Below are 17,159 nucleotides of genomic sequence, written 5' to 3' on the forward strand. Positions count from 1 at the left end.
ATTAACACAAACTTATCAAATAGGGCTCGAAAATACCATGCATCAAACTCATAAAGGTAGTTGGGGCATTTGTGAGGCCAAATGGAAATACTACGAACTCATAATGACCATAACGAGTTTGGAATGTTGTTTTATAGATGTCCTCCTCCTTTATCCTTATCTGGGGTAGCTAGATCTTAAATCGATTTTTGAGAAAACCTTGGCTCCCTACACTTGATCGAATAGATCATCAATACGTGGCAAGGGGTACTTATTCTTGATGGTCAGCTTGTTTAACTAACGATAATTGATGCACAATCTCAATGTTCCATCTTTCTTTCATATAAATAGGATGGGAGCTCCCCAAGGCGACACATTAGGGCGGATGTAATTTTTATCCAGAAGCCCTTGTAGTTGCATATTGAGTTTTGTTATCTTAGGTATGATCATGCGGTAAGGGGATTTGGACACCGGGGTTGCACCCGGGATAAGTTCAATAGTGAAGTCAATATCTCGCTTGGGTGGTAAACCGAGGATAGATTCGGGAAATACGTTAGCAAATTCCTGAATGACAGGAATATTTTCCAAGGATTTCATTTTATTCTTGGAGTTGGTAAATCCCACTTGAACAACATATATTTGATAGTCCTTCCTAATACACTTTCCTAGCTGACTGGCAGTAATGGGGCGCAACTTGGTGTTAGACTTGATTCCTTGCAGTTCCCTCCTTTGTCCTGATTCAGAAATAAAACTAATGGTTTTCTGCTTGCAATCAACCAAGGACCAACATTTTTCTAACCAATCCATTCTGATTAAAATGTCATATGAACCCAAAGGAAGAATGTTGAGGTTCACGTGAATGGGTTGTCCGGAAATGATTATGGGACACTGATCCATTTTGGTGACTATCTTTCTTTTTGCCCCAGTGGCTAGTTGAACTAGCCAAGATTTTGGGAATTTACTAGTCTGTAGTTGACACTTTTCTACCACTTTAGGACTAACATAACTTAAACTAGCACCAGGATCAAATAAAACTGAAACAGGTTGCTTAGCAATTATACCTTCACATTCAATCATGGTGGGTTGATACTCTGCTTGATGGTCATCCAAGGCAGCGTTAATTCTGGGTATATTCCTCGCCACTTCTCCAATAATGGATGCTTCCTGCATGTTTGCAAGATGTTCCGTCCTTTCCTTGTGCAGAAATTTTTTGTAGTAATAGGGTTCTATACATCCCCAATGTTGTAGTGATAGTTTTGAGTGCTGATCATTACTGAATTTATTAGCCCCTTCTAATTGTCGATTTTCAGAATAGACAACCTTGGGTTGGTTCCTTGCCGGAAATTTATGGAGAGAATTTTGTTGTAAATTTCTGTTATTAGAAAATTTTGGATGTTTAATTGGAATCAGATTCCTTCCCTTCTTAATCATCCCTTCTTTATACCCTTCATTTTTTTGTTTCATTTGTTGGTAACATATGCGGGCATTCCATACTACATCATCCATTGTTTTGGGGTAGTCAAACTCAAGTTTCTCCTTCATGAAATTGGGTAAGGTACTAATGAAACACTAAATCTTGGCTTTCTCTTCCTGCATATAAGGCACATAACACAGAACACAGAACACAGGTGAATCGAGCTACATATTAATCCATAGTCAAGGCCCCCAATCTTGATTCATGAAATTCCTTTCCTTTTTCATCATAGTAACGCTTAGTTAGATACTTATCTTTAAAATGTTTTTGGAATTCATTCCATGTCACCTATTCCTCATCAGTTTTTCTTACTGTTTTGATTTCTTCCCACCACATGGTTGCCTTCCCTCTTAACTGATAGACTGCCAACTGTGCCTTCAACCTTTCTATGTAAATCTGAAAATACTTACCCATATCAATTGACCAAGCTTCGGTTGCTTCTTCAGACTCCCTTTCAAAAAGTGATGGTTTAATCTTTTTGAATTCTCCTTGCAGTTCCGAGTTTTGTCTTTTTGTTTTGTGCTAGTCAGATACATTATCTGAGCATCCTTCTTCGTCCTCCCTATGTCTCTCGGCTGACTCGGCATTTTCCTCACCATGTTGGGCTGTTGGGGTCTTTTCTCTGTCCTCAGCACTGGGGTCTAGGTGTCTTTGATTCTGTCGATTAGACAGACTTCTGAGAATCCTTTCCTATTCCAGGCGTAATCGTTCATTGTCCGTTCTTAAATTTTTCCTCTTAGCGCATAACTACTGAACAGTTTTGAGTAAAACTGCATTAGCCTGAAGGGTTATCATTCACATAAGTTGGTTCCGGAGTATTGGGCGGTCCTAAACTTCTCTGCATTCTATCCTTTGTATAGAGATTGTCTCTCTGTGTTCACATATAAGTTTTATTTAGTTAGATTTTAAGAAATCAAGTCATTGTATGCACATACATATATTTATCTATCCCAAAGAGTCTCAGTGTACAAAACTGAGCTCTCATACCACTTGTAACAGCCATATTCTAACTTACAAATTATGTATATATATATATATATACACATTGTAATTATGTCCGTCTTGAACTTTGGTCGATGATGTAAAATATGCCTACCTTCGGACTTTAGAATTGGGCTCATTATATATATATGGAGTATTGATTATGTTTATTATTAAGTCTGTAAACTTGACATTACCGGAGGTTTATAATGACGATAATAATTCACACAGATTACATTAAAGGTGAATGGATTAGTTTTTAATACATATGATATGCAAGGTGATCCCTCCATCCTTGCCCATGTGTTGATTTGTTGTCCTTTGTACCGAGGAACACGGGCAGAGAGCTATGGCAGGAGACTATACGCCCTGGCCAGCTGGTTCAGGCTGCTTGCGCCATCTGTTTGGTATTGCAGCTGTTGATTTGGTTCTCATGATGTGACAGCAGAGAAGCCTTAGGGTTTCATTCCCTAACTAACTCTCGCTCTCGACATCGGTGTGGCTCATTGTTACCATTGCTCCACGAGGGTTTACACTGTTCAGGATTTCATTTTGTTTGTGGTATCTTTTGAGAGCGATGATGGCGATGACATCAGTTAAAATGGAACCAGGTAAACCCACTGGGTTAATGATCCGTTGTCTTGTGACCAGTACCATAAGATTATTATAGTGCTGAGTTTCGGTCTGGCGTAGCATTTAATACTTTTCATTCATTGCAGAGGAATGTCCCATGGCATCTTCAACGTTGCAGGAGATAACTGGTTCCAGGACTTAGCTGCAGAAGGTAAGTTTTTAAACATTTTCTGTTTCTCATCTTGAATGGTTTTATTCCTCGTTTCGATCTATATCACTTATGCTCGTTCGTTGACTGGAAAATAGGAGACTTTCCTCACGCATAAACCTTCCACTCTTAGGTAAGAACTCCCCAATGTTGGCATTATGTTTTTGGTATGGCTATATGTTACAGGTGTTGTACTTGATGGCAACTCCCATGGCAAGGCTCTCAATATGTTGAAAATTAAGAAGTATGCAGGAAATCATTTCAGAAGGTGCGTAACCGCAGCTACGCCATGCAGGGACCGCGTCCAGATATGCAGGATAGCCGTTCAGGAGGTGCGTACCCCCAGTGCACACATTTCAAGGCAGAAAAAGCACACGTGGGGTTTCTTATGTTTTACTCTTGGTATTTAGCTGACGGTATTGGGTTATTATGGTGTCGGCTCGTGGTATTGATCCATGTTTTAAGGAGGAGCTTGCCTATATAAAGCAAAGGAGATCACTTGGCTAAGTATCTTTGCAATTGAATATCTTTAGATCTGAAATATTGGGTTATGGTCTTAAAAGCTTGATCTATATGAAAGGGAAGTTGAAGGCGAATCTGTGAAGGGTGATCTCTCGAGCACATGATCAAATCTGAGTAACTGTGCCACTCTGGTGGATTGCCTATTTGGCCCTAATCAGAAGGTCGCAGGTGTTTAACAGAAGAACTGCGTGGGTACGCAGTGCAGAAACTGGAGACCTGCGTCGGTACGTAGTGCAGAAATAGGAGATCTGCGTCGGTACGCAGAGCAGAAGAAAAAGAGCTGCGTGGGTACGCAGAGCGACTAAGGTTCAGGTGCCTCCGCATAAAGTACGCGGCGCGATAGTATTTTTGGGTGCGTCCCTGCAGTAACAGTACGCGGTGCAATAATGTCTCTGGGTGCATCCCTGCAGTAATTGTATGCAGCTCGGTTCAAGGAACAGTGCGTGGGCATGCAGCGCGGCAGAAGGATCTCTGCGGGTATACGCAGGGAAGCAGAAGGTGAACTGCGTAGCGACGCAAGCCACAGAAGGGAAAACTGTGTCTCTGTCTTAAAATGTTCTGTTGATTGAATTTTTCTTTTGATAAGGTGTTCTGGGTTAGTTCTGTTATTGCTGATCTGATAAATGTAGTGGACTGTAACTTTTATGTACTTGATGCTTTATGAAAAGAAGTAGGGGGTCGTAGCTCCCTTCCAGGAGAGACTGGAAAACGAGAGAGAGAGTTGTAGCTCTCTGCAGGTTGCAGCCTGTGTACTAGTAAAGGACTGCACCAGTACAAAAACATTGTAAAAGGAGTTTCTAATTTGAAAGAAGATAGAGACATATTGCAGCAGGTGGTTTTCACCCACATTGGGTTTCCACCTTACATCTTGTGTTCTTTGGTGTGACTATCTGTTTTCCTTGTTCATGTTCATTATTTTATGGTACTGACATGCAAAAATAATTCAAAGAACAAATAAGGAAGATTTATTAAAAGAATTTGATAATACTGATTCACCCCCCCTCTCAGTATTATTTCCAACAATTGGAATCAGAGGAGGTCCTTCAGAGAAGCTTGATCTCTTAAAGGTAGATCATTCATCATGAACAACTACGAGAGAGAAGCATCAATCAGGCCACCGGTTTTTGATGGGACAAACTTCAATTATTGGAAGGTAAGAGTTACTGCCTATCTTCAATCTCTTGGTACAGAAGTTTGGCACATCGTAGAGACATGCTATGCTTTTCCTTCAGCTACTCCTACAGATGCAGCCGAGAAAAAGAAGTATGAAACAAATGCGAAAGCAGTCAGTACTCTATTAGGATGTATATCTCAATCAGAATTCATGAAGGTAATGCACTATAAATCCGCAAAAGAGATATGGGACAAAATTGTCACGAGCTATGAAGGAGACGAACAGGTAAAACGTGCTAAACTTCAAACTCTCAGAATTCAGTATGAGACTCTCAAAATGTATAATGATGAAAGTGTGGCTAACTATTTTCTTCGGGTAGATGAGGTTGTTAATTGTATGAAAAATTTGGGTGAAGAAATAAAAGAGGCTATTGTGGTTGAAAAGGTCCTAAGATCATTGTCCCCCAAGTTTGAATCTAAAGTATCTGCAATAGAAGAAAAGGAAAATCTACGAATTCTTACTATGTCTCAGCTACATGGAATTCTAACTGCTTATGAAATGAGAAAGGGAGGTCCATCCGACAGAAGATAAGCTCCTTTCAAGGCATCAGGCAAAGGAGATTATTATGAAGCAAGCCACGTCCCAGAAGAAGAGGAAGAAGAATCAAATTTTGTCAGAAATCTTCAAAGGGGTTCTGGAAGGTTCAGAGGTAAGTTACCTTTTAAATGCTTTGCTTGTGGAAGAGTAGGTCATTATGCTGCAAAATGTCCTTATAAGGATAAAGGAAAGGAACCTGCTAGATGGAACAAGAAACAGAACGCAAATAACAAAAGCTACTACACTCATGAAGATAGTGATGGTCTATCAAACAGTGATGAAGATGAACAAGGTAATGAATATAAGTTGTTAATGGCATTTGAAGATGATGATTATATGGATGCTATAGATGTGGATAACCTTTATGATGAAATTACTAGACTCAAGAGATGTATAGAAGAAAAGAACATGACCATTGATACTCTACAATTTCAAATTGATGAGAAGGAAAAACATCTTGAAAAATTAGAAGGTGAAATTGTTTGTCTTAGAAAAGAGATTGAGAAAACAAAAGCTATTAATCTCACGTTTGTCAAAGGATCTGAAACTTTGGATGAGATTATCAATGTGCAGCGGTCTCCACTAAACAAGACAGGTATGGGCTATAATGGAGAAACTTCTCAAGCATCCACCTCAAAAAGTTATCTTGATGCAGCAAGAAGAAATGAGCAAAAGAACAATGAAGATCATCAGGTAAAGCAGGGATGAATTACAAACAGAAACTATCAGGGGAAATCCATCTTAAGGGTGAACAAAAGCTACAACCAGCCACAGGTAAAATCTTCTCAATTTGGTTCAAGAATAGATGAAAATAGAAATTACAATCAGTTGGCTGGTAGATTCGATAACCGCAGAAGGTTCTTCAATGGACATTGGTTTTCTTGCCATAACTTTGGTCACAAAGCAGCTCAATGTGTTGCATATAAAACGATCATGACTAGGGAAGCTCAAAAACAAAGAAGTATGACAGGGATTACAAAAAGGACCTATAACAAATTTTCGGCTCTTGAAAATGAAGTTGAATGTTCTATTTGCAATAACTTTGGTCATGAAGACTCTGAATGTAGGAGCAGGTTTCAGTAGAAAAAGGAACAAGCCTCAAGCACCAAAACATGGAGAATAAAGGAATCTCAAACAGAAAGATGTGGGATAGCATTTTATGCAGAGGGACAGGAAAATCTATGGTACATTGACAGTGGATGTTCGAAGCATATGACAAGTGATAAAGAAAAACTTGAGTCTTATTCTGCTCTAGAAAAGGGAATGAAAGTCTCTTTTGGAAATGATACTCCTGCAACTATAAAAGGAAAAGGCATTGCTCAGTTAAAAGAAAAGGTCAAGGCTGGAAATTTTTTGTATGTTGATGGATTGAAGCATAATCTTCTAAGTGTCAGCCAGATGTGTGATCAAAGAACCGAGGTTATATTCAGATCAAATGGATGTCTTGTTCGTGATCTTGATACAGGTAAAACAGTGATCAAAGGCAAAAGAACTCCAAATAATCTGTACATATTTGAAGAAGGACAACAACAATGCTATCTGAGCAAGGATGATGAGCACTGGTTATGGCATCAGAGGTTGGGGCATCTAAGCTTTTCACAAATAAGGAAAGCATGCAAATATCAGGCACTTCGCGATCTTCCAGATATCAAAATTCCTGACAACACCATATGAAAATCATGTCAGTTTGGAAAACAAACCAGAACTAACTTTCCAGAGAAGGAAGGATCAGCTAGCATGCCTCTTGAGCTAGTACATACAGATACATGCGGTCCATTCAGGAAAAGAACACCTAGAGGAGAGGAATACTTGATATTATTCATTGACGATTTCTCCTGGTTTGTCTGGCTAGGACTTATGAAGCACAAAGATGAAGCATTCGAAAAATTCAAATCCTTCAAAGCCTTGGTGGAAAATGAATCAGGTCACAAAATTAAGTGCCTCAGATCCGACAGAGGTGGGGAGTTTACCTCAAATGAATTTTTCGATTTCTGTGAAGAACATGGGATAAGAAGAGAATTCTCTATAGCTAGAACTCCTCAGCAAAATGGAGTTGTGGAAAGAATGAACAGAACAGTCCAACAAATGGCTCGTGCTATGCTTGATGAATCAGGAACTCCTGCAACTTTCTGGGGTGAAGCTGCACATGCTGCGGTTGTTATTCTCAACAAAACAAATGTCCGAGTGAATAGCACTCAAACTCCTCATGAGCTCTGGAGTGGTAAGACTCCTTCGGTAAAACACTTCAAAATCTTTGGGAGCAAATGCTATATCAAGAATACTGGTGAGTAGCTTCGCAAACTTGAACCTAGAGCAAATGAAGGCATTCTTCTTGGTTACTCTCCACATAGCAAAGCATACAAATGCTACAATAAAAGACTTGGCAGAATTGTTGACAGCATTGATGTAGTAGTTGATGAGAAGGGATACATTCCTAGGCAAGTACATCATGAAGACATCGAAGAAGATGAAGGCTACCCTCAAAGACATAATGATGAAGAGGAAGAACCTCAAGAAAAACCTCAAGAAGAACCAGAGGAGCAGACAAGAATAGAAGAGAAAACCCCATCCAAATATGTTCAGAAGAATCATCCAGAATCTCAGATTGTGGGGCAGAAAGAAGCAGGTGTACAAACAAGAAGAACAGTTGTAGAAGCCTCAAGCTATTTGGCATTACTCTCCTCCACTGAACCACAAAATGTGAAAGAGGCATGCAAAGATGAATGTTGGGTGAAAGCAATGGATGAAGAACTTGAGCAAATCGAAAAGAACAACACTTGGGAGCTGGTTCCTAGACCAAAGGATAAGAATGTTATCGGAACAAAATGGGTCTTCAAAAACAAATTGAATGAAAATGGAGAAGTAATTAGAAACAAGGCCAGACTTGTTTGTAAAGGGTATGCGCAGCAAGAAGGAATAGACTTTGAAGAAACCTTTGCTCCTGTTGCAAGACTTGAGGCCATCCGAATGTTCCTTGCTCTCTCAAGTTTTCAAAACTTCAAAGTATTTCAAATGGACGTGAAATCAGCCTTTCTGAATGGAGACTTGGAAGAAGAAGTGTACATTGAACAACTAGATGGGTTCATTCTTGGAAATGATCCAAATCTTGTATGCAGATTGAAAAAGGCTCTCTATGGTCTCAAACAAGCTCCAAGGGCTTGGTACTACCGTTTGGACAAATATCTTCATCAACAAGGTTTTTCAAAAGGATCGACAGATAGCAATCTTTATATAAAAGTTGAAAATGACAAATTGCTAATACTTGTTGTGTATGTAGATGACATCATTTTTGAGAGCAATGAAGAAGCTATGAGTCAAAACTTTGCCTTGGTCATGCAGAAAGAATTTGAAATTTCCTTGCTAGGAGAACTGACATATTTCCTTGGTTTGCAAATCCAACAAAAAGAAGGAGGAATCTTTTTATCTCAAACCAAGTATCTCAAACAGATTTTGAAGAAATATGGTATGGAAGATGCAAAACCAGTATGTACACCCATGGTCACAGGATGCAGCCTCGGTGCAAATGATGAATCTGCAGCAGTACATCAACCAACCTACAGATCTATGATTGGAAGTTTACTTTATTTGACAGGTACCCGACCGGACATCATGCATGCAGTTGGAATAGTCGGAAGATCTCAGGCAAATCCGAAGGAGACTCATCTTTAGGCAGTGAAGAGAATTTTCAAATATCTTCAAGGGACTCAAAATTATGGCTTATGGTATTCTAGAGATACAGATCTTACACTTCATGCTTATACAGATGCAGATTGGGCCGGAAGCGTGGATGACAGGAAAAGCACAAGTGGTGGTGCGTTCTTTATGGGTTCCAGACTGGTATCTTGGTTCAACAAGAAACAGAGTTCAATTGCCTTGTCTACAGCTGAAGCGGAATATGTTGCTGCTGCATCTTGTTGCACCCAACTCCTTTGGATGATGCAGACTTTGCAGGATTTTCAAATCACTTGTACACCACCAATCCCCATCTTATGTGATAACACAAGTGCAATCAGCATCTCAAAAAATCCTGTTATGCATTCAAAAACCAAGCACATACCAATCAAGTACCATTTTCTCTGGGAACAAGTACTTGAACAGAAGGTCAAGTTGGAGTATGTTCCTTCTAAGGAACAAGTTATTGATATTCTCACGAAACCATTGCCCAGGGACACTTTTGAATACCTCAAGCAAAAGCTGGGGGTTGTTGATGCATCATCTTATTGTTGAATCTTTCTGATTGATGGTACAGGTTCAGGGGGAGCATATAATGCATTGTTGGAATTATGGAGGATGGTCAGAAGGAGATCTTGGAAATAGTTGCAATATGTCTCTATCTCTTTCATGGTGGATTATGGTTCTTTGTTGCAGATCTGGTTCATTTTCAGGGGGAGCATGATCTTAGGGGGAGCATACCCCTTTGCCCTTTATGTCAAAGGGGGAGAATGAAGCTGAAGTTTGTGAGGTTGCCATCAAGTCCAAAGGGGGAGATTGTTGGCATTATGTTTCTGGTATGGCTATATGTTACAGATGTTGTACTTGATGGCAACTCCCGTGGCAAGGCTCTCAATATGTTGAAAATTAAGAAGTACGCAGGAAATCAGTTCAGAAGGTGCGTACCCGCAGGTACGCCATGCAGGGACCGCGTCCAGATACGCAGGATAACCGTTCAGGAGGTGCGTACCCCCAGTGCACACATTTCAAGGTAGAAAAAGCACACGTGGGGTTTCTTATGTTTTACTCTTGGTATTTAGCCGACGGTATTGGATTATTGTGGTGTCGGCTCATGGTATTGATCCATGTTTTAAGGAGGAGCTTGCCTATATAAAGCAAAGGAGATCACTTGGCTAAGTATCTTTGCAATTGAATATCTTTAGATCTGAAATATTGGGTTATGGTCTTAAAAGCTTGATCTATATGAAAGGGAAGTTGAAGGCGAATCTGTGAAGGGTTATCTCTCGAGCGCATGATCAGATATGAGTAACTGTGCCACTCTGGTGGACTGCCTATTTGGCCCTAATCAGAAGGCCGCAGGTGTTTAATAGAAGAACTGCGTGGGTACGCAGTGCAGAAACAAGAGACCTGCGTCGGTACGCAGTGCAGAAATAGGAGATCTGCGTCGGTACGCAGAGGAGAAGAAAAAGAGCTGCGTGGGTACGCAAAGCGACTAAGGTTTAGGTGCATCCGCATAGTAAAAGTACGCGGCGCGATAGTATTTTTGGGTGCGTCCCTGCAGTAACAGTACGCGGCGCGATAATGTCTCTGGGTGCGTCCCTGCAGTAATTGTATGCAGCTCTGTTCAAGGAACAGTGCGTGGGCACGCAGTGCGGCAGAAGGATCTCTGCGGGTATACGCAGGGAAGCAGAAGGTGAACTGCGTAGCGACGCAGGCCACAGAAGGGAAAATTGCGTCTGTGTCTTAAAATGTTCTGTTGATTGAATTTTTCTGTTGATAAGGTGTTCTGGGTTAGTTCTGTTATTACTGATCTGATAAATGTAGTGGACTGTAACTTTTATGTACTTGATGCTTTATGAAAAGAAGTAGGGGGTTGTAGCTCCCTTCCAGGAGAGACTGGAAAACGAGAGAGAGAGTTGTAGCTCTCTGCAGGTTGCAGCCTGTGTACTGGTAAAGGACTGCACCAATACAAAATCATTGTAAAAGGAGTTTCTAATTTGAAAGAAGATAGAGACATATTGCAGCAGGTGGTTTTCACCCACATTGGGTTTCCACCTTACATCTTGTGTTCTTTGGTGTGACTATCTATTTTCCTTGTTCATGTTCATTATTTTATGGTACTGACATGTAAAAATAATTCAAAGAACAAATAAGGAAGATTTATTAAATGAATTTGATAATACTGATTCACCCCCCCTCTCAGTATTATTTCCAACACCCAATTGTTCATTTCTTCTGAGGCTTTATGATATTCTCCACAAGGGTTTACTGACTTAATGTCTCAGATTTCATGTCAGGTATACACACAGTGCTTTTCGGTTATTTGTTTTGGTAATGGCCACCACCCTTTAGAGCTTAAGCGCTTACAGTGATGCTATTGACTCTTCTAGGTTGGATTCTTTACTCTTGACATGAATTAAGTTATGAGAACCACCACTCGTATGGTCGAGAATAGAGACTCAGTCTCTTGTTGAACTTCTAGCTGACTAAAACGACTCGAGTTTATGGCTCTGTTTTGAATTTGTAATTAATTAGTTAAGCGTAGATGTTTAAAGGAATACTGTGTAAGGCATTTTGTAGTTTTGGGAAAAACTCCCGTTCTGAAGTCGACGGAGGGTTTTATGGGGTTTTCTTTCTACTGAAAGGTTATAGTTTATTTTGCTATGCGGCCACTTAAGTGAACTAGTTTATGTCAACTAATGCAGAATGTTTAATTTATTGTATTAACATCTACAAAACTTATTTTGTCTATTTTATATGTTTGGGAAGGCAATGAAATTATCTTATTCTACTTCTTGGTTGCATTCTGGGCTGAGAAGACCCTTCTTTTATTTATGCAAGTATTTACTGTGTTTGATTGACCATTTCCGAAGGAATTCGATCAGAACTTAGTTTAAGATAATTATAGTTGCTTGAACAGATACTCTGCTATAATTTCATGGTTGTTGTAGTCAAATTATGGTGTCCTGAACCTGCATCCAAACAATTATATAAATATTGTCTTTACATTCTTATCATTCTTAACAAAGTCTGTAAGGTTACATAGGTCATTCTATAGATTCTTTGATAAAGTGCATTTCACTTGACTTACTTCTATATCTTAAAAGTTTGCCTTTGATAATCATGAACAAGGAACCATAATAATTGAATGAGCATTCTCTTTCACTTTTGCTATGTCATTTGATGATTCCATAGTTATTAGCATAAACTGTCTAAAATTTGATATAAGAGAAAAGGTGCTTCTATATCTTGTAATCATATTTTTTCTCAAGATATTAACTTTCTAAATATAGTTTGCTAATTAAGAACTTATTCTAATGACAGTTCTAGCATAACAAATTTCACTGTGTCATTAAGTTTAATCTTCACAGTTTAGTATTAATTTCTCTACTTAAATAATTTCCAATTACAGTCAGTAACTTGGGCATAAGGACTTCACTATCTAGCCTCAAGTCCTGCACAACTTGGGCGTAAGGACTTCACTATCCAGCCTCAAGTCCCACACTAAGGACTTCACTATCCAACCTCAAGTCCTGCTGTTAATTTGACTATCAATGAGCAACTTCCCACTGCTCACTTTTCCCTAGCTCTCGGATAGTCCCCTTCCTTCATCTTTTCCCCCTATATTTCCCCTTCCCAAGGCAGGGGCATAAGTATTTCTTGTAATTGTAGTACATTGTTTCTTGTAATTATAGTAAACTGTTTCTTTTAATTAATTATGTCTCAACTCCTAATCACTCACAATTAGGTAACAGTTTGTTATCTCAATTCCTAGCATTAATAATAACATAACTGAAAATAAATACAATAAATCATAAAACAGAATTAAATAAAACCAGATATGTTGCCATTTCCATTTTACTTTTTTTTTTTCCTAAAACAGTGTAAATCCTTCCAAAAAACCAGGTATGTTACCATTTCCATTTTACATTATTTTTTTTCTAAAACAGTGAAATAAACTGTGCCTATCTTCATAATTAATTAATAGAAATTAATAACAACATAATAAAAGAATAAGAATTCACCATCCTCAATTTCAAAATAAACCACGTTTATCCACATAATTAATATACTTTATTGGTCTTCGGACAAGTAATTGAGTCGTGTAGAAAAGTTACTACTGCAGAACACATGGGAACTGTACCTATTACAGCATTAATATCATATCATATCATATTTTAATCTTAAATCAACAATAAAAGATAATATTAATTGCTCTCAAATTTGAAAGTGAAAGGAAGTGGGTTTGAAGGGAAAGGAAAAATGCGTTTATGAGGAAAGATTCACGAGGCGTAATTCGGAGAGTTACTGCTTCAGAAAAAGTCACAGAAGATTATTTTTCTCAGGTAGAATGGAAATCGGACTGGGGTAATGAAAGCGACATGCTGCTTATGGAAACGTCACAGACAGGTGTTTTATTAGGTTTAGCCTAGAGTGCGGGTTGGAAGGGAAAGTTCATGTTGCACGAAACTTTCCTCCAAGCGGGGCGGGAAGAGATACGATGATACCAGGCATTCACATGCTGTCTGGACGAGACGAGGTGGCCCTTCCCAACCAAATTCACCAAACAGTGAAGAAAGGGCAAATGGTGTAGATCCGCCAGACTGTAGAAATCTCCGGCCAAGTGCTCGCTCTTCGACAGTCGCTTCTCGTACACATCCAGCACTTTGCTCAGCTTTTCAACGTTACTGTCCACCATTGCTTCGTCCGTGCTCCCTCCCATTATCATGGGAATGATGACAAGTTGCTGCACGATGGCATAAAGAGGGGGATTGAATTGTTGCGACTCCACCTCGCACCACTGCTCAACCAGAGCTTGCTCCTCAACTGTGCCCCCCAACAGATTGTCGCATTTACCTCGTCCATGGTATTTCTTACACAAATATTTTGTGATTGCTCTCGACTCTGCAACACCAACAATATTTATTTATTAGTGTGGGTTGAGGAAAACAAAGCAGTTTCCAAGTAACCACGCGCTTGGATATGAGTTTATTCTTTTCATAATTAAAATTTTGCTTTTATTTGTGCTTTGATTTCATTTTGATAATTTAATATAATAAAATATGCAAATTTATTTATGCTTCACCTCTAAATAGTGAATACAAATTTGATATTAATAGTTTTAATTTAAAATTAAAAAATAGATAAATAAGTTTATAAAAATTTAACCTATCATTCATATTTATCACTTACATGTAAACTAATTAATAAAATTTTAGATAATTTTGACCACTTTTTATTAATTTTTTTACTTATTAAATAATAAAGTGATCATAAACAATAAAATAATTATAAAAAGAAACATATCAAAATCTTATTGAGATTTATTAGTTATTTTTCCCTAAATTTTACTAGCATTAAAACAAATTATACTACCAAAGTTTTATCGACATTTATATGCTATTTTTACCCAATTTTTATTAGGATCAAAGGAAATTATATTCTTTGTGTAAGTATCCACCTATTTAAATAGTCCTAAAATGACTCAAAAGCTCAAAGATTATGATTTTATCATACTTAAAAAAACGATTTTATTTAAAAATATATATATATTTATTTATTTATTTAAAAATATATATATTTATTTATTTATTTATTTATTTAAATATATATATATATATATATTTATTTCTAAATTAATATAGTTATAGTAAAATTATTTTAAATTGAAATAATTATTTAATCATATAATTATTTTTTTTCTAGAAAAAATCTTAATTCCATTAATAGATATGAGTGAAAATTCATTTCTTAGATTCCTTATTTACATAACCAAAAAGACAAAAAAAAAGTACCTATGTGTGCTCAATATATCAATAAACTAAGAGTCTAAATACATGTTTATATATCAGAAATATTTGTTCAAAAGTATACCTAATAAACAAGAATTTTTGTAGTAGCCTTATAGGCTTAAGAAAAGATTGGCCCATTAAAGTACCAACCATAAAGTATAGAAGAGCAAAAGGGAACTAACCATCGAGTATAGAATAGCAAAAGGGGTCAGAGTAGAAAAATAAGTGTCAAGAGTGGAACTGGAATGATAATAAAAAATTTGCCCATCCCTTTGTTCTATAAATTTCACAAACCTTGTGCAAGATATTTAATGATAAATTGAAATATTTGTAGCAGCTTCACAAGCTTAAAAAAAACTGGTTGATTAAAGAACCAACCATATTGTATAGAAAAACAAAAAGAATTCAAGAGTAGAAAATTGAGGATTAAGAATGAAAAATATCCTTTGTGATAAAAATTAAAAAATTGAACATCTCTTTGTTTTACCATAAAAAAATTGAACATCTCTTTGTTTTACCATACTTCACCAATTTTTTGATAATTATATAGGCAATTAATCAATAAACTTTTATTTATAATTCTAATTTTTTAAAATTTTAAACTATAATTTTAGTATTAAATTACGTATATATATATATATATATAATATTTAAATTGCATTTTTATTACTTAGTATTAAAAATTTAAATAATTTCTTAATTTATCATTCACTCTTTTATTTATTTATATAATAAAAATAGACTATAATTTCACTGCCTAATCTTCAAAGTTCCCTAGTATAATCTAAGCTTATATTAAATGATTGAATAAGAAATTATATATATGAATTAATTATAATATTAAATTAAAATTGAAGATTAAAATAGAAAATAAACAAAATTAAAATGAATATATATATGCCAAAGAACTGTGTAACTAAAACAGCTGTGTATGAATCTTTAAAGCGATTTCATTTATGATACTGATTAGCCTCGAAAGCATTTCCTAATTACATAAAACATATTCATTTATGGTACTGATTAAGTCACACATTGGCATTACCGACTAAGGTAAGGTCTCCGTCTTGCAGAGCAGGTACCTGCCCAAAAGGCTGGAAAAACCACAAACACAAAAACTGTAAAAGCACGTAGGAATAGAATATCAGTATGTGCATGAATGAATAAATTCATATGAAACAAGGAACCAGAATACATGGAAAGATTGAAAAGAAATTGAAATGGCTTACGTTGATCGAGAGAAAGGGAGACTGCTTGTGATGCCCCGCCATGAGATTTACAGGGATCAACTCGTAGCCCACCTCCTTCTCGTTCAAACAGGCCAGCACCGTTGCTGTGCACGATGAGAATGGAACGCCGTGGACCTTGATCAACTCCATTATGAAATATTCACCAACGAAAAGGAAGAAAAGGCAGTCTGCGGTTGAACGGAGATGGAGATCCACTCGGAAACCAGCAAAGACCACAACAATTACAGTAATGATTGCCGGATCCTCGCATCTATTTATGCACATTCAGTAGCACTATCACAGTGTTTCAATGACGTGTAGAGTGAAGAAACTGGATGTTTGGTAAGAATGATGCCATCCGATATTAATGGGAATGGTGGCCGGCCTGACAATGTGCAAAAATGGAGACGTGGCACAACCGTTAACATATGGTGGGGCTTCGGATAAGTCAATAGCTAGAGCTGCAATGGAGTAAAGGGAATGTGGCCAAAGCATATTCTTGTGAATTATATACTCATCGGTGCAGTTGAAGGAGGAAGAGTAGCTGCACTTACATTGTCTAGAAATAGATTGAAAATTTTAAAATTTTCCAAAAGAGTAAAGCAAGAAGGAAAGGAAGGTGAATTCTTTTTTAGGAGACGAAATCCAGTGAAATTTATGTTTCTATTAAGAAGAAAAATAAATTATTTTAACGTTCATGAGGCTAAAGATAGTCTATGGGACAGATTGTTTCTTCATCTACTTGATGTATTCATCCCTTTTTCTGTGAAGCTTCACAATAAATGCTTCGAGCTTCTTGACAAACCCCTCCCTAAATAGATTATCCCAAGAGCTAGCTGCCAACATATCTGCATAACTTTCTTTGTTGTCTTTGAAGGCCTCACATTCTAAAATGAAATGCTTTTCTGTTTCCACTTTTCCGGAAGAACAAAAAATGCATACCCTTTCCTCTGGTACTTCCTTTCGCCTTTTCCAAGCGCCTTGTTTCACAACGTAGTTGAATGAGAATTAGTCCTTAAGT

The 17,159-nt window shown here is 37.4% G+C and overlaps 1 protein-coding gene across 2 annotated transcripts; it reads right to left on the reverse strand.

The window, feature by feature from the left end:
- Positions 1-13,171: 13,171 nt before the first annotated feature.
- LOC149154894 (glutathione S-transferase F10-like) lies at positions 13,172-16,433 on the reverse strand. Of its 2 annotated transcripts, none has more exons than XM_089438587.1 (3): positions 16,139-16,433; positions 15,955-16,027; positions 13,172-14,025 (listed from the first exon to the last, which is right to left on the reverse strand). In XM_089438587.1, exons 1-3 carry the CDS (start codon positions 16,421-16,423, stop codon positions 13,550-13,552), a joined length of 834 nt encoding a protein of 277 aa, XP_089294713.1. In that variant the 5' UTR covers positions 16,424-16,433; the 3' UTR covers positions 13,172-13,549. The 2 variants fall into 2 exon arrangements, with proteins under 2 accessions (XP_089294713.1, XP_089294714.1); XM_089438588.1 differs by having other exon boundaries at positions 15,955-16,003; positions 16,139-16,397.
- Positions 16,434-17,159: the final 726 nt, after the last annotated feature.

This window comes from Pinus tabuliformis, chromosome 9 (assembly GCF_031772625.1).
Source record: "Pinus tabuliformis cultivar Carrire ecotype Pingquan chromosome 9, CPIR1, whole genome shotgun sequence".
In the NCBI taxonomy this organism is placed as follows: domain Eukaryota; kingdom Viridiplantae; phylum Streptophyta; class Pinopsida; order Pinales; family Pinaceae; genus Pinus; species Pinus tabuliformis.

Bases quoted from the DNA above. Each gene is read 5' to 3' on its own strand.
- LOC149154894 (XM_089438587.1), bottom strand. From the start codon at position 16,423: ATGTGCATAAATAGATGCGAGGATCCGGCAATCATTACTGTAATTGTT. The intron at 16,028-16,138 runs GTAAGCCATTTC...GTGCTTTTACAG, and splicing joins CTCCCTTTCTCTCGATCAAC to TTTTTGTGTTTGTGGTTTTT. The intron at 14,026-15,954 runs GTAATGCCAATG...TTGGTGTTGCAG, and splicing joins CGGAGACCTTACCTTAGTCG to AGTCGAGAGCAATCACAAAA.